The 16,627-nt window shown below is 48.1% G+C and overlaps 8 protein-coding genes across 8 annotated transcripts; 5 read left to right on the forward strand and 3 right to left on the reverse strand.

Moving 5' to 3' along the window:
- Positions 1-323: 323 nt before the first annotated feature.
- N7516_009523 (short chain dehydrogenase/reductase family oxidoreductase) lies at positions 324-1,244 on the reverse strand (the record flags this gene model as incomplete). Its single annotated transcript, XM_057222242.1, has 4 exons — positions 324-571; positions 637-928; positions 982-1,179; positions 1,227-1,244. The coding sequence occupies 4 exons, from the start codon at positions 1,242-1,244 to the stop codon at positions 324-326; spliced, it is 756 nt and encodes a 251-aa protein (XP_057069463.1).
- Positions 1,245-1,506: 262 nt separating this feature from the next.
- On the forward strand, positions 1,507-3,166 carry N7516_009524 (aminotransferase class I/II-fold pyridoxal phosphate-dependent enzyme; the record flags this gene model as incomplete). The annotated part of the gene is made up of 4 exons (XM_057222243.1): positions 1,507-1,712; positions 1,853-2,406; positions 2,466-2,605; positions 2,675-3,166. 4 exons carry the CDS (start codon positions 1,507-1,509, stop codon positions 3,164-3,166), a joined length of 1,392 nt encoding a protein of 463 aa, XP_057069464.1.
- Positions 3,167-3,719: 553 nt separating this feature from the next.
- N7516_009525 (putative C6 transcription factor) lies at positions 3,720-7,449 on the forward strand (the record flags this gene model as incomplete). The annotated part of the gene is made up of 9 exons (XM_057222244.1): positions 3,720-3,890; positions 3,959-4,500; positions 4,552-4,591; positions 4,651-5,668; positions 5,716-6,035; positions 6,086-6,156; positions 6,208-6,297; positions 6,357-6,383; positions 6,432-7,449. 9 exons carry the CDS (start codon positions 3,720-3,722, stop codon positions 7,447-7,449), a joined length of 3,297 nt encoding a protein of 1,098 aa, XP_057069465.1.
- Positions 7,450-7,881: 432 nt separating this feature from the next.
- On the reverse strand, positions 7,882-8,695 carry N7516_009526 (translationally-controlled tumor protein). The gene is made up of 4 exons (XM_057222245.1): positions 8,635-8,695; positions 8,278-8,560; positions 8,042-8,213; positions 7,882-7,984 (listed from the first exon to the last, which is right to left on the reverse strand). The coding sequence occupies exons 1-4, from the start codon at positions 8,647-8,649 to the stop codon at positions 7,900-7,902; spliced, it is 555 nt and encodes a 184-aa protein (XP_057069466.1). The 5' UTR covers positions 8,650-8,695; the 3' UTR covers positions 7,882-7,899.
- Positions 8,696-9,541: 846 nt separating this feature from the next.
- On the forward strand, positions 9,542-10,863 carry sur2 (sphingosine hydroxylase; the record flags this gene model as incomplete). Its single annotated transcript, XM_057222246.1, has 2 exons — positions 9,542-10,232; positions 10,286-10,863. The coding sequence occupies 2 exons, from the start codon at positions 9,542-9,544 to the stop codon at positions 10,861-10,863; spliced, it is 1,269 nt and encodes a 422-aa protein (XP_057069467.1).
- Positions 10,864-11,392: 529 nt separating this feature from the next.
- Positions 11,393-12,753, reverse strand: N7516_009528 (uncharacterized protein; the record flags this gene model as incomplete). Its single annotated transcript, XM_057222247.1, has 3 exons — positions 11,393-11,792; positions 11,853-12,618; positions 12,678-12,753. The coding sequence occupies 3 exons, from the start codon at positions 12,751-12,753 to the stop codon at positions 11,393-11,395; spliced, it is 1,242 nt and encodes a 413-aa protein (XP_057069468.1).
- A 607-nt stretch (positions 12,754-13,360) lies between these two features.
- Positions 13,361-13,813, forward strand: N7516_009529 (uncharacterized protein; the record flags this gene model as incomplete). Its single annotated transcript, XM_057222248.1, has 1 exon — positions 13,361-13,813. One exon carries the CDS (start codon positions 13,361-13,363, stop codon positions 13,811-13,813), a length of 453 nt encoding a protein of 150 aa, XP_057069469.1.
- A 410-nt stretch (positions 13,814-14,223) lies between these two features.
- Positions 14,224-15,615, forward strand: N7516_009530 (uncharacterized protein; the record flags this gene model as incomplete). Its single annotated transcript, XM_057222249.1, has 4 exons — positions 14,224-14,657; positions 14,719-14,796; positions 14,845-14,932; positions 14,989-15,615. 4 exons carry the CDS (start codon positions 14,224-14,226, stop codon positions 15,613-15,615), a joined length of 1,227 nt encoding a protein of 408 aa, XP_057069470.1.
- Positions 15,616-16,627: the final 1,012 nt, after the last annotated feature.

Raw genomic sequence — 16,627 nt, forward strand, 5'->3', positions numbered from 1 at the left:
CTAGGTTTTCCGAACTCTAGCTTCGCTGGTATGGTAAGCACGGCGGTAGGCTAGGTTTATATAAATTGACGTAGGTTCTCCGATACGGATAGCTGAGATATAGAGTCTGTCGTCTTCGGTAGATCCCGTTAACTTACCCTTTGTTAATGAAGAGAATGATGATCTTGTTAGATAGTTAGCCTCTATTAGGCTCTATAGATAGCTAACGTAAGCGTTCTAGAAGGCATAAAGCTACCCAGGTAGTACTGATTATTGCTGATAAATATATAACCCTTAATCTCTCTAGTTACTATAGACTTTAGTTCTATATAGGTTTTAAATAACTAGATGGTTATAGTGCCGTTCGCGGCAAGCTGTCTTGTGGAAATTAAGCTGTGCTTTAGACTTAGTATATCCGTACCTTCTATGTGCTTGGTAAGCTCGGGCTTGTACTTCTGCCCTTCGATGAAGGAAGGAGTCACGAAGTTCGCCGGAAAATCGCAGTGGACTTTGTAGTTCACCGCAGGAGTATTGTAGCGGAGGACCTCTTGACGGAGAGTGTCTGCTACCCCGCGGACCGCGCATTTGGTGGCTATTTTCGAGTACCTGAGTTTAGCTTTATTTTGTAACAGGCTAATAGGAAGGAAAAGGACATACTTGTATAGGCAATATATCCCGGGACCCCAACAAAGGCAGCAACACTGCAGGTGAATGCTATATGTCGGGTTCGTGGCTTGCCCTCAGAACGTCCTTCGAGAGGCGGCGATGCATTGACCCAGATTCGTAGCATGGCCTGGGCCATGAAAACGGCAGTGAAGTAATTGGTATTCATGCATGATCGAATATGCTCCGGGTCTTTATCGATCAGGTAGCCTAACTCGACGGTCGCGCCGCCTACAACACAGAATAGGTAATCAGGCTCGGGAAAGGGATGGAAGGCATTAACAATCTGAACAGTGATGTTAGCGTGCTGCGACTCTTTAGTCCAGGAGAGGTTCCCACCTGGTCTGGATCCGATAGGTCGACGGATCGTGTTTGAATCAGCTGGTCTTTTTGAGCCAACTTTTCCAGGGAAATTCTTGCGATATCAAGTTGTTTCTGATCCCGCGCAAAAAGGACTAGATGTGTGGCATGTGCGTTGATCAGCAGTGCAGCGAGCTCGTAGCCCAGCCCTTTCGAGCCACCACCAATAAAGATAGTCTACCTTTGTCAGTTGTTGAATTCGGATTGGGAAGAAAGATATTAACCTTTCCAGAGAAACCCATAATGACCTGTACTTTGCTTACTTGCCCTGGAAATTTGAGATGAGCTGTATAGCTATGTTGTTGTAGCGGCGGCGGAACCCGTCTGACCGTGTTGACGGCGCCCCCATCCCCGTCGGTCCGTCTTAGCCCTAAGACTGTACCGTTGCCGTTCCGGGTTCTCGATGAGTCAGGTACGAATATATAAAAATGCGTAATAACTGTGGCTCATGATCACACAATCACCAATCTCATCTCAGAAAGGCAAACCAAAGCAACCGACGATATGGCGGACGACTCAGCTCTTCTCATGATGGCCAAGGTCTTGGAGGCTCAAAGGCCCAAGGCACACGAGATGAAAGAGGCTCCTGCATTTTACCAGAAAATGGAGAAAGTCCTAGACAAGCGCCGCAAGGACCAGACAATGCTGACTCTGCTTCCCGCCCGCCCAGTGGTGGACTTCTCTTCCTGTGACATTTTGTCGCTGTCCAAGTACGTATACCTGTTTTGTCCAACTATGGGAAGGAAAAGCGACTCACTGGTAATTTCGACATAGATCTGGGCTTCTTGCTTCTTCGAATGGCCTTTATGGACGAGCTGGCGAAGCAACTCAACTTTGTGCTGGGGAGCAGTGGCTCTCGCCTCATGGATGGAAACCATGCGTATGTCGAGGAGCTGGAACAGGAGATCGCAGAGTTCCACGGCGCAAAGACTAGTCTTTTCTTTGACAGCGGTTTTGATGCCAACACCGCCATCTTCTCGGTTATTCCTCAGCCAGGGGATGTCATTGTCTTCGACGAACTCGTGCACGGCAGCATCCACGAGGGGATGCGGACCTGTCGTGCGATGGCGCGCAGGCCTTTCCGACATAATGATGTACAGTCGTTCCGTGAGGTCCTTACTCTCTTTCATGGGACTCTACCGTCTATCTCCTCCGGAACATCCACGGTTCTTGTAGCCATCGAATCGGTGTATAGTATGGACGGAGATGTCGCCCCGGTGGAAGACCTGCTCCAGGCTGCAAAGGAGATCCTTCCTCTTGGAAACTTCCAATTTTTTATTGATGAAGCACATAGTACTGGTTTAATGGGGCCTCAAGGGAGAGGCCTTGTCTGCGCGTTGAAGCTGGAGGAGAGTTTTGCTATCCGATTACATCCCTTCAGCAAGGCCTTGGGATCTCATGGAGGTGAGCGAGCTTGGGTATTCTGTTGATATCTCTTCGGCAACTTTGGCTAAAATTGATAGCGGTTGTTCTATGTGACCAAACGATCAAAGACATGCCCCTCAACTTCGCCCGCTGTCTGATCTTTTCGACGGCCCCCTCATTCCCAGCTTTGGCCGTCAAAGAAGGATACACACTGCTCAAATCTAGCCTGGGTCTAACGGTAATTATAGCTCTCTCTAAAGTTGTTGAAAAGCAAAACAATTCCTTGTACTAATATGCCCGTGCACAGAGGCAAAAGTGTATCCAATCTCTTGTGAGATATTTCTTCAAAAATATTCTTGCCCACCCAAGCTACATTCGTGCCGAAGCAGCCGGGATTCTGACTATCCCATTGGCCAAGGACTGGGAACAGCGACAGCCCCTCACACACATTGTTCCCATCAATCACCGCGGCCTTGAGAATCATCTGCTCTCCGCTCATTGCCATTTTGCTGGCTACTGTGTCTGGCCTATCGACTATCCAGTCGTTCCAAAGGGACATGGCAGAACGCGCGTTATCTTCCACGCAGATAACACGTTCGAGCAGGTCGAGCGCTTGATTGGATTGATTACGGAATGGGCCGAGCTCATGTTGACGAGTGAGGAACGTGGTGCGGAACCCCTCATGGCTGCATCTGCATCAGAGGGTGTCAATATGGATTGGCTCACTCCTGTAGTTACGAGTGCAAGCTCGACTATGGATGAGGGTATCGTCTACGCGAGGGAGGTGGAAGTTGCATGATCTTAATGCATCAAGAGATGAACTCGGCATCTTCTCTAGTATTGCCATTATGAGACATTAATGGTCACATCAAAGGAAATTGACCGTGAGTAATCCGCACACCTGCGAAACCAATGGACCGAATAGGTATTGTAGAAGAATAACCAAAACTATAATGAATGCTATAGTAGGGAGAATTAATTCCGTCCCAAAGGTGACAGTGGTGTAGTGCACAAGGGATCACCTGCAGTGTGCGACCGAAAAGTAATAGGGGCCGATTGGCCAGTCGGTGCATCCAATTGAAATCTGAGGGTGGTAGTCAGTGCAATTTATAGATGTAGAAGAATACAATAGTGAGAGAAAAGGAGGGAAATCGGATTCATGCCCGCAAATTAAGGCATAATTCAGGCATTAAGGATGACCTTGCGATGGAGTGATATCATTGGTCGCCGTCCCCTTGGATCTCCGATAACGTCAGGGAACCCCCGCATTCTGCGAGGCGCTTCTTTTTTTTCGCGTCTACTGTTTCCATGCTAACAGTAATTTGATCTATTTCCATGTCTTGCCAGGGACTATGAACCAGAGCTCGCCCAATGCTCAGCCCGTACCGGGTCCTTACATCCCTGGCAACTCGTTTGCTCCGTCATCATCGAGGGGACCTTTACTTGCAGGTCGCCAGATCACCCGAAACCGCGCAAGCTACAGCTGTCACACGTGTCGGCGTCGGAAAGTCAAATGTGACAAGGTATATTGAACAGATTGCCACCAGCACCGAAGGCCCTATTACAAGCTAACCTATATATCCCCCTTTAGATACATCCGATATGTGGAAACTGCGTGAAGAACAACACCGAGTGTATATATGATGTGTCATCCCAAAAAGATGACGACGCGCGCGATGGCTCTTCTCAAAATTCACATGGCGTTAAACGAAGAAGGGAGATGCCCCGGACATTGGAGGAAGGTGTCGACGAGCTCCAGTCACTTTACGGGCAGTTGAGGCGGGCCGAGTCGACAGGCGAAAAGCCTGACCCAGGCGCCATTGAATCACGACTCGACAAGCTTATGTCAATGATTGAGCGCCTCGGGGAGAGCGGTCAAACACTCGAGGACGCTGGGGTTCAAGCCACGACCTTGGATGCGAAAGTGGAACCTACACAGTTGGGTGGCCCACGAGCGAGCAATGATCCGAACGAAAATGAGACACCGTCAAGATCTACCAGCCCACGCCGCATTGCTGCAGAGTCGAGCAACGATGAATTCCCGATCCCATCCGGTCAGGCCACCGATCTAGTAGATCCGGTTGGCAGCCTAAACTTGGGCCATTTAAGCCTAGAGGATGGTGGAAGGTCAAGGTTGGTCAGAATCGGTTTGCTCGAAATGTGAAAATTTCTAACTATAACTAGATATGTTGGCACCACGTATTGGGCTTATATCTCAGGCGAAGTATGCTGCCCAGCAGGCTTTCACTAGTAGACCGACCATTTTGACTAACTCGCATCTAGATCAATGAGCTCAATCAATTGTTGAGAGACCAAAATAGCTCGCACGACCAGTCTACTTCTGAAAAGAATAATGAAAACATAACAGACTCGCATGCAGATGGCCGGCAGTCCTGGAGAGAATCAATAGGCAGCTCGACACCTTCAATCGCGCCCAGGTCTCGTTCCTTCCAACAATCTATAATCTTCCCTTCGGGTGACTCTCCCTCGACCAACGAAAAAATGGTGGAGCCAGAAATGCTCGATCACATTCCAACGAGACGGCAAAGCCACATTCTTTACAAGGGATTCATTTCAGGTGTACACGCCATCAGTCCTATCATTCACCCTCCGACTATCCTCAAGCTGTACAATTCCTTCTGGGATTGGTATGACTACAGTAGCTATTCAGGAGAGTCGTGCCCCAATCCATCATTCATTCCACTGTTGTACGCGATATGGTACGGCGGGTCAGTGACGATTTCGATCCGAGCAATCAAAGCTGAATTCAATGTGTCCTCCCGGTCGGCCCTTTCAACAATTTATTCTGAAGAAGTTACCAGATGGCTTACGAAGATCAAATTCCCGCGAAGCCCTTCACTTCAAGGTCTCGCTGCTTATCTTCTCGTGCAGACAATTATCACGAAGGAGGAAGAGCCTTTAACCTCTAGTCTCTTTGTTAGCCTCGCTATGAGGGTTGCGCAAACCATGGGATTGCATCGGGATCCGGCTAAGTTTGGCATAGAGCCATGTGAGGCTGAGTATCGACGCCGTTTATGGTGGCACATTATGCACATGGACGGTGTCGTCGCGATGTCAAGTGGTCTGCCTCCACTTGTCAACGACGAAAATTATTGGGATGTATGCGAGACGAATGAAATCAAAGATACGATGCTAGGCACCCCTGCCGCAGAGTCCTACATGAAACAGGTTGCTTCACGGGAGCGTCTTCCTGATAATCCAGATAACCCGACTATTTGCGGGGGACCATCAATGGTCAACGTCTACTACCTAACCGCAAGAGGGAAATATACCATGGCTCGTGGGTACCCCTTTACGTTTCAAAATTCATCCGCTAATTATTACCAGGCGCTGTTCGCCGAATATTGAAAATCCAGCTTGGAATAAAGCCTCTCACCAGACAGGACATGGAGGAGCTCCGGTCCATACTTCTTGACTTGCAGCTGAAACTGAATTCCATTATCAACAGGATTCCAGAGGGCAAGGATGTTGATAACCTATCAACGCCGGGCCGAGCTTTTTCTATGTCCAAATCTCCCGATGGCCGCTCTTCCGATACGGAGCTTCCAGGCGAAGGTCCCACCGGATGCCCAGAACAGTATCACTCACCGGTTCTTGTTTGCTTTCATAAATGGGCAAAGATCATTCTTTCTTTGTATATTGACAAGGTGCGCTTTTTCTCAACCTTTACTTTCATACCCAGCTGACCTTCCTATAGGCCTTCTGCGTGGCCTACCAGCCTTTTCTAAAGAACGCTCGCAGCCGGATTTGGCCAGCGGCACGGCAGAGGTTTGCAAGACCCATCGGGAAATGAGTCTATGTGCTAACTAATATCGATAGTGCACTTCGCCATTGCCATGGTTTCATGGAAAAATTTATCCAACTCGCAACGGATCCTGATTTCCAGCCCTTCCATTGGAGCTGGCCTGGGTAAGCCTTTTCGATATTACAGTGACCAAGAATCATAGGCAGCTGATATTTCTTTTTAGCAATCATCAACCCATGCATGCCACTATGTACGACTCCATCGTCAAGTGTTGATAACTAACGCTAATGAGATACAGGATCATGCTGATTGACCTATATGAGCGACCTTACAGCCCTGAAGCATCCAGGTCCCGCGCGTTCATCGACAGCATACTCGCACTTTCTGGCCCAGATGGAGGGGTCGTAGGGGGTGAAGACGGGGTCTCAACGCAACGGCCGCTGAAGGACGGTGGCCGTGAAGCCTGGGATATGATTCGCCGCCTTCGCCAGAAAGCCTGGCAAAAGGCTGGCCTCAATCCACGAATCCTCTGGACCGAACAAGACCAGATCCAGGCTGGGGTTGCTTCGCTAGTTGACACTCGCGGGGATTGTGACTCTCCTTGCTCAGACCCCTCTCAGGACGGATCTCCAGGTTCAGCATCGTCCAGCCATGTCTCAACTCACGATTCCCAACCCAACAGTTTCGTCAAAACATTATACAACCCCACCCGCTCCCACAAGTTGCCGAATCCTACTACCCCGGATGCTACTAAAAGTCCCTTACGATACCAATACCAACCACGGGATAAACCCTTACCCCAAGCTTCACATTCCCACTTGCATCCTTCCCCCGCCGATAATCCTATACCTCCCCGCATTGACGCCTCCTCGCCCAATACGGACTCCTTGTGTGATACACCTCCACTGGCACAATACTCTACATCCACCCCTCCTGTCCCACATGTTCAGCATTCAGATCCTGAGATTACTGCTGCTGGTGGAGTATCCTCGGTGGATCCCGCGTATCCTGGTGCTTTACCCATAGGAAGTCCTACACCCCCGTCGATGGTTGACCCCAACCTCAACTTCGACTGGGACCAGTGGGATGCTGTGTTCGGGCAACATCTTCCTGTCGCAGATGATCTGATGGAATTGGATCCCGTTTCGGGTCTTGATTTCACCCACGCTGGAACAGCCTCAACGTTTAATGGCATTAATCCCGTCGACATGTCGACCTTAGATGTCAATGGTCTTCCACTTCCAGACTCCTCCCCTGACGGGGGTTTCCCGTCATGGAATGGGAACGATGGAGCTGATTGGCCGGGATATTCTTAGTACACTCAAGTGTAGCTATAACATTGTGGTCGTCGAATCCACAAATATATACCTCCGCATAATGATTGGTGTCACTTTACTCAATTTTGTGGCATGAAAATATTCTTTTAGGGAAAGGACAGGGGGACGCGGAGTCTCGTAATGATTATCCTTTTCAGAAGTCAAGACTGTTACTAGATCAATAAGACCGAGGGCAAACTACATAGTACAAGCCAAAATATAAGACATGACAGATAATTTCATGAAGCGTAAGTCTTGAGGATCCAATAGATCACTAGCTCGGGATAAAAGAAAGAGCGAGGGGGGTTATTAGAACAGACAGGCCCAGGGAAGGGGAATAAGTAGCCACTGCGTCTGAGCTGTAACTCGCAATTCTTCCATCGAGACGTATTTGTTCGTGTAGGGTGCGTATGTTTTTTACTACCAGCTTCTTAGGATGACAAGAGTTGCTTAGACCTTCATCTCCTTGAGACCGTCAGCCCAGACGGTAGCGTAGGGGGTAGTACCATCCTCGCGGAAGTCAATCAGGACGTGCCTAGGAACAGTCAGTTTCAAATTTCGAGTGGAAAGTCATAATATGGATGAGACATACATAGCATCACCGTCCATGGACTGGCCCATGAGGACATCGTAGTTGTCCCAGTTGGCAATGATCTTCTTCATAGCGCCGGCGGCCTTGGTCTTCCAGGCCTTCTCAGCGGCCTCAGGATCATCGGCCTTGGCGAAGCCAGCAGCGGCGTTCTTGTGGAGCTTCTTAAGGTAAGCTGTATTAAAGAACAAGAGTCAGTGATTTGCGCAGACCCAGCAGAGATCAAAGGGCGAACGTACACTTGATGTGAGTCTTGTAGCTCTCCTTGGAGGGCTTGGCACCATCCTCGACCTTGAGCCAGACCAGACGGAACTGGTCCTCGATATCGTGGACCATGGTGGCCTCACCCTCGCCACCATCATCCTCACCGTCCTCAGCGGAGGGGTTGGCACCCTCGAGCTGGAAGTCCTCGTTGGCACGCTTCAGGTACTTGCGGCAGTCACACTCCCAAAGGATATCGAAATCCTTGTTGGGGACAAGGTTGAAGGTATCGGCGACGATCTCGTCACCGGAAACGATGTCCTAGTGGGTTTTGTCAGTTGAGATTCTGCGAATGAAGAGGGGTAAATCCAAAGATCTGATAGTGACAAACATACAGTGTAGATAAGCATTTTGGCGGAATTATATGTTAAGAAGACGAAGGGTGTAAGAAAGTAAGATGGCACGGGAAGGGAAGAAAAACACTTTCAATGGTGGGGGGGACGAGGTTTTTCTTTAAAAAAAAAAAAAAAAATAGAGCGGGGGGACTTGTGTTTGTTCAGTTTGTACCTGACGGGTATCGGGGAATCTGGGCCACCGCCACTGGCTCTGCGTTAGCGCAGTATTTGGTACTTGAAGATACTTCAAGAGGTACAATGTCATTTTGGGAGGATAAAAATGGATATATATAAAGGTCAACTGGGTTGGGATATGCTCAATTATGACAGTAGAAGCAGAATCAAATAATTAATTAAGATCAATTGATGTTCATCTTCACTATTCCAACCAATTCACTTCCTTTCAGGTCGAAGTATATAACTTAGTCAGCAGAGATCAATGTCATACCATACCATACTGTATCACTCACTTCCCCTCACCTATCATATCCAAAGGTACCGTAAATACATGTATTATCTTCTGTCTTGGCGTCGGGCTCGCGCCACCCGAATCCGGGCATCTCCTGATCTGAACGTTTATCTTTTATCTTTCAGCATTCCTACGTTCTTATTCTTTCCTTCATCATTATCTGATTCTCCTTTTCTTTTTTTTAACCTAACTCCCTTTTGTATGTACCGGCCTGTGCCGAGAGGTCTCTGACTGATCGGAATCATTCTGTGTCGCGCCTACCCGTCATCATCCGGACTTCGGCGTGGTAGGCAGTTGCGAAACATCCACTCTCTTTTCTTTACCTAATTTCTGATCTTGGGCCCATTTCAATATCCAAAATATTGATTCTGAGAGCCCTTCAATTGTCATTCTTGGATCCTTTGTGCTACTGACTCAACGCATCGCTATTCTCCCGTCATGGCTGTGAACGCATCCGTCGCGTTCGACCTTCCTCCCCTACCAACCTACACCTTGACCGCGCGAGATCATTTACTTGCTCCTCTTCCTGACAATATCCTTTCGCTCATATTGCCCGTCGTCGCTTATTGGGGCCTGTCCATGATCTATCATTTCCTCGATGTCAATGATTACTTCGTCGAATACCGGCTCCACACCCCCGCAGAAGTCCTGAAACGAAACAAAGTGACCCGCTGGGAAGTTGTACGGGATGTTGTCTTACAACAAGCGATTCAAACCATAGCCGGTTTTGCCTTCGTATACTTTGATGCCGAGGAAACTGTGGGGAGAGAGGAATATGATGTGGCCGTGTGGGCGCAGCGATTGCGGATCGCCCAGAAGACTGTTCCATCACTATTAGCTCTTGTTGGAGTTGACGCTATCAGACTTGGAAAGTCTGTATCCCAAAACGGTTATACCATGTTGGCCGGAGCTCTGGCTGGTGGATCGTACCCCGATGTGACCCAGTCCATAATCCTCGATAATGGAGTCAAGGCGGTAGCGCCCGCGTTCGCGAGCTGGGAACTTGCACTTGCCGGTTTCATATATTGGTACTTTGTACCGACCCTCCAGTTCATCCTGGCGATTTCCATTGTGGATACTTGGCAGTACTTCCTCCACCGCGCTATGCATCTGAACCGGTGGCTCTATGGTATATCTGACGTTTCGAAGTAGATTGATGGTTCCATGCTAACCAATTATTAGTGACTTTCCACTCCCGCCACCACCGTCTTTACGTTCCATATGCTTTCGGTGCCCTCTACAATCACCCAGTTGAGGGATTCCTCCTGGATACGGCTGGCACTGGTATTGGATTCTTGGTCTCTGGCATGAGTACCCGCCAAGCCATGTGGTTCTTTACAATGTCGACTATCAAAACTGTCGACGATCATTGTGGCTATGCCTTCCCCTGGGATCCACTCCAGCATTTTACCTCCAACAACGCCGCCTACCACGACATTCATCACCAAAGCTGGGGTATCAAGACCAACTTCTCCCAACCTTTCTTTATCTTCTGGGACCGTCTTCTTGGCACTCAATGGACCGGTGAGATCAAGCTCCGCTACGAGCGAGCCCGCGAGAATGCCCAGAAGCAGGTAGATCTGGATGCTGCCCAGGCGCGTAATACAATTCCGGCTGCGACTGTGGCCCAGGGACGTGAACCTGAGCGGGTAGTGGTATCACCCGAGGGACCTGCGACCCGCACTCGGCTACGCCGAAAGACTGTTGATAGTCTCAAGGGCCCGAGTCATGGGGTCCCTGGAAGTGTTCTCCACAACTAAAACCGTGATGAAGTGAAGCCCGAGCATGTTTTGATTTTTTTTATGCATCCCCCAACCCCGTCCCTGGAGCTGCTGGCCGTCTCCGCCAGACCGTGGGGCTTTCCGTCATTTCTTGTATATGGGATCAATGGCCCAATGTATTAATACTTCAGAATGCGCCAGTCAAATGCTTTGTACATGGTTCGTTCTATGACCTACTGTTAATAATGTCTATTATTTGCCATTTATATTTTCTTCTGGGTATTCGGCGTTTACTCGATACGTTTGCAAATATCATGAACTATTCTTAGGACCTTTGACGTACAACAAAAAAAACCAAAATGACATTCAGAAAGCGCCAATCCCAAAGGACAGGTCAAAAAAAGGAAATGACAATATATGAACACAAAAAAAAAAACAAAGCGCCCAGGCGCCCAGACGAGATGCGAAAACAAAAAATGAAAGTGACTAGGATAGATCAAATGATCTTCGACTGTTCACACACCAGATTCCAAGTGGTTCTCACTGCTGAGGCATTTTCTGGCTTTCCCTAGTCTTCATCTTCGTCACTCCTCTCACTATCGGTGGAACAGATCGACGGAGAGCGACACGGTAATGGGACGCTGCTACTCCCCTGCATTGGGCGGTAATCCGTGCTTCGCGAGTCAGGGTCTGTCTCCTTGCCCTTGTACATCTCAAGCAATTCGTTGATTTCCTCCATAGTTCCCGAGAAAGTGCTTGCATCGTCAGATGACGGGGGATTTTCTGGTCCATAGACGGTGCTTGCACTCGGCCTTTCCATGCTTATTCCTAAGCCTTGATGGTTGTCATCGGCGAAATCCATGAATCTAGTGATGCGATCCGGGGTTGGGTCCGAGCTTCGGTCTCGCTTTACGTGGTACGATGATCTCGAAGCCCTCCGGGAGGGGCTCGATGTCGGATGATATACTCTGCGCCCTTCAATGTCAGTGTCAGTACATTCGGTTAACGAGGAGGGTTTGGGGACATACCTTTCTGCGGGGTGGGATAATGGGATTGAAGGTGGTGGCTGGGGATACTTCTTCCTCGGGTTATACTCACTAGCCGGTTTTTGGCTACGTGCACTCTTGTCACCCTTTTCGGTTTTGTCACCCTTGTCCGTTTTTCCAATCTTGTCATGATCGGTGTACCTTCGTTGTGGGGGTCTCTGATCCGCACGTGCTGGGTCTTTCAGCCAAGCCTTGCTGCAGGCCTTGCGGGTATCCTTCAGGATGAATGCGAACTGGCTAGATGTGCCATACAACTCATCCACATCATCAGGGAATAGATCAATACAGGTGTCGACGAACTTCATAAGTCTCCGTGGAACATGGTTCAAACGAGTCTGGGTACGAGAAAGCAGGACTATTCGAAGATTGCGCAATGCATGCTTGTCACTCGCAACCCGAGCCACCATACATGCTTGACAGTTGCTGGTCTCATAGTGCCAAGCTTCTGAGCCAACCGGGTCTTTCGGGTCAGGTTTCACCCACATGCCCTGTATAGCCTGTAGTTTCTGCAGGATCAATATATCGAGAGGCTTGAGCAAGTCCGGGTACGCGTCGAACTTGCGAAGGTGGTGACCGACCTCTCTCTGGATAAGAGTGAACACATCGTCCATGAGATATGCATCCAGACCCTGATGGGCATCACACAAATCCTTGTTCGTTCTTGACCAGCGATCACGACGCATATTCTTTGGCAACTCGTGGATCATACGCTTGACGACCTCATCAGCATGTCTCGCCATTGTGATATCTATGTGCAGGATCGCTGTTAGCTTTTTGAGTTCGTCCCTTCTCAGGTCCGTGACAAACCGGGTGTCTCTTTGTCCTGAGAAAAGGGATCTACGTCTACCGATTGTGTCTCGTCTATTTTCGAACCACCCTCCATCTTTTCCCATTCTTTTTTGGTTATCGCGGGTTTGAGGGAGGATTGGAGGATTGGGTGGAGGTAGCCTCGTGGTAGACTTTGGATGATATATGCTTATCCTAAAAGAAAGCAATATGGGGTTCGGAGGTCAGTTTCAAGTTATACTTGTTGGGAATGGGATAATAGTCACTATATTGTCTTCGTTCACTCGAGGGACAAATTTTGAGCACAGCCGCTTTACTGCATCTGGGGTTGGTCTTGATATTCCGTTGGAGAGAAGAATTCCGTCTTAACAAGAATATTTATATACTCCGAATGCAGTGGGGTGTTCTCGGTGTGCTTTCATAATGTGACGACTACTAAACAATGTCTTTTCAGTTCTCAAAGAGAATGTCCTATTGTGATGAGGACTCCTATTGGTGTCTATTTCCGTGACCGTCAAAGGGAACGATCCTATTGATCCATCTACAGCGAACACAATGAATTGTGCTATTAATGAACGTATCAATCAATGGTCTTTGTTCTTTTCGTCTCATTCAATATATTAAGCTTGCCCTAACTCATCTCTCATCTCTTTCTTCGTTTTCTCTCATCCCAATCTCTAACTATCTATCCCAGACATTCCACCATGGGAAACCAAGTCTCGACCGTGGACTCCTCTCGAGTCTCAAAGAAAGCAAGGAAGTGCACCAAGCTTCGAGGGATGTTCAATTATCCAAACGGACGAAACATCCCCGAGGAATACAATTTGACCAAACCAAACCAATGGGTGACGGTCTTCTTCAACTGGGCTGACCACAAATACAACGACGAAGAATTGATGGATCTTGTTGTGGCTCGCATCAATTCCCGCAACGGTATCATTTCATCCGAACCAGTTCATCACGATGTCAAATGGTGTCTATCCCTACGGGTCCCAACATACTGGAACCCTACCGATGTTTCGATTGCCGCCACTGCCAAGGTCGTTGCACAATGGCATCAGAGTGAAATGCGCCATGCCGGTATGAAGATCAACCGAAGATATCTTTTCCGTGGCATCAATCGCAAGCGTCGAAAGAAGCGTCAATTGGTTCGTTGAGATTCTCCGTTCTTGTTCTACCATTGTCTCGATCTATATCAAATCTTGCTTGGACTTTTAGCAGAACATCCCTCATGATACTTGCAAGCCTGTCGATGCTTGCAAACTTGTCACTGCAAGACTAGTTACCCCAGTTGACTTCCCTTGATGACAAGGAATATGTTTCATTCCACAATGAAAAGGAATCAATGAATGAATGTGAATGTGAATAACAAAGGTTCATCCTTGTAAGATCAGGATGTAAGTCACAAGCCCAACGATCTCAGACAGCAGGCGCCATTGGTATCACATGACAAGACCAGGCTTCCTCTTTTGTTTCTTTTTTCTTTTTCTTCTTTTTCTTCTTTTCTTTTTCCTTTTTCATCTCTCCAACGTTACACTTCCCCTCCCCCTTGACTAGACGTTTCACAATGATTTGTCCTGGTAAGGAGGGTACTCCGTTGCCCTACACTGCTTCACCCATCAAGTTACTCTGGAGCGACTTATGCCTATTTGTTTCCAAACTATGGGCGCTTCCAGGTATCTTACTGCCCCTGGATCTAGCTCACACCCGTGAGTTGGACGAGCTTCATCCATCGTTACGCAATGGAGCTACAGTGTTGATTCATATCTTTCTCGTGGTTTATCAACTTGTTTTCCTGCTCTCGTTGCCGATCATGGTTATCTGTATGCTTCCAGGCCTATGGATCCTTGCTTATTCAACTATTGCTTTTACTATCAATTATGCCATTGTCATGTTGATGTTGAACGGCTTCGAGCAGATTCTGGTATCCCAAGTGCCCGTGGTTGAGCAACCAGGCCATGAGCGGGAGCGTTGGCTATACATAAATGGAATAGCAGCTGGGTAAGGGAGATTCTTCCCCACTTAGTTGCTTGTTTTCATTGCTGACTCAAATTACTTCTAGGCATCACTGGGTACAGATGAACATAGATCAACTGTCGTACATCTTTGGTCGAAAAGTGACGGGTGTGCATAATCGCACGTAAGTTGCGTCTTGGATCTCAGGTTCGCAAGCTCTGATGATAATTAGCGCAGGCATTGTCTTTGATCTCATCGAATGTCTGATTCAAAGGGATTTCGCTTACGCCACTGACGATATACGACGATCATATGCCTTGGTCAAGGAGGCTCTCTTGGACCCAGAATGTGAAAAAGTGGTTCTACTTCTTCACAGCCAAGGCGGTATCGAAGGGGGCTTGTCCTGGACTGGCTTCTGGATGAGCTACCACACGATCTACTTCGTCATTTGGAGGTATATACCTTCGGAAATGCTGCGAATCACTTCAACAACCCGCGATGGACAAACCTACCAAAACCACAACGGATCCCCACCCCTGATCTAATGCATCAATTTGGCCAATCCATCGGCCATATCGAGCATTACGCCAACGCGGCTGATATTGTGGCTCTGGGAGTGCTCCACTTCGTGGACATCCCAAATCGATACATGGGCCGGCTGTTCGTGCGCCCGAATTCAGGCCACCTATTTAACATGCATTACCTGAGCAACATGTTTACCCTAGGCCCTGATATGAAAGTCCTTGACTCCAATCCATTCATGGACATGGAAGTTGAACCATGGGCAACTGCCGGTATAAATGGATATGATGGCCCTCCACATCGAGTCAGGTATCAACCCACGATAGCCCGAGACGAGGCGTTTCTCCCCGCCGCATTGAGCCTGCAACGGTCACAAACGAATGGCGTGGATCGAATACTGCGTGTCAAGGACTTGAGCCGGCTCTGGCAGTATAGAAATGGAGGATCTCCGAAAGAGGCTGAGGTGGGGCATAATAACTAACTAGTGATACCCACGAACATGTCTATTCTTAGTATAAATCAATCCCTTGCAGGGCATATGATATGTGTTTCATTGTTCTCTAAACCCACAAACTCCAATCAGAACTAGTTACCACAGTAATTACATGTGAAGTCCCTCTAACAGGCTGTAGGTTGAGTCCCAATCGGATGTACTTCGAGACTTGGGTGCCCAGTAATTGGTCCCAGTATCTAATCCATACCAATTTGTTCGACTAGTGAGACAGGTTGGCCGGTGATCAGTTATAAGGCAACCTATCTAAATCAGGTCATTTTACCTTTTGGGTAGATGCCCATTGAGCGGGAGACTTGAGAGGCATATAACTGAATAGAGAAGAGATGGAATGAATAGAGAAGAGATGAGTGGCATTGGATAGTAAAGTAGTATAAATATAAAATTCATCCTGGGTAGGGGGAATCGAACTCTGGTTAAGTTGGTATTTCCTAATTAGGAAATGGTCCAATATAGGTCACTTTAAAGATATGTTGTTACCTCCAAAATCACCCTGGCCAGCGTAGTGGAATGGCGCTCGGAAGTCTACTGTGTGATGCTGAGGTATATACCTTTGCTGGTTTCTGGGCTTCATGGCCCCGGGACCAGTTTATAAGGACGTTATGTACACTCTTAAAGGTAGAGCATTGGTAGATGGAAGAACCCGTCATACCCCTAGGTAATTGGGTGGGACCAAGTTCGAAGGGGGTTGCGGTCCTGACGAAGGAGGTTTGTGGGTTTGGGGGCCCTCCTCTTTTTTGTTTTTTCTTTCGATGTTGATATTACTTACATATTTATATACTTCTTTCTCTCTGCCACTAGTAAATGTTCAGCGATTACCAAGAGTTGATGACCTGGTGACCCGGCCATCTCCTTATTCGGGCATAGCAGAACTACCAGGTAGATGTTGGGCACGATTTGAGGATGTACAATGAGATCGATTCAGATGCAGGTCGGTGGTATCAAGGAAGTATCCTTTCTCGAGTGCATCAAAACATTAGGG

This window comes from Penicillium verrucosum (genome assembly GCF_028828655.1).
Source record: "Penicillium verrucosum strain IBT 35672 chromosome Unknown utg000004l_segment0_segment0, whole genome shotgun sequence".
Classification (NCBI taxonomy): Eukaryota; Fungi; Ascomycota; class Eurotiomycetes; order Eurotiales; family Aspergillaceae; genus Penicillium; species Penicillium verrucosum.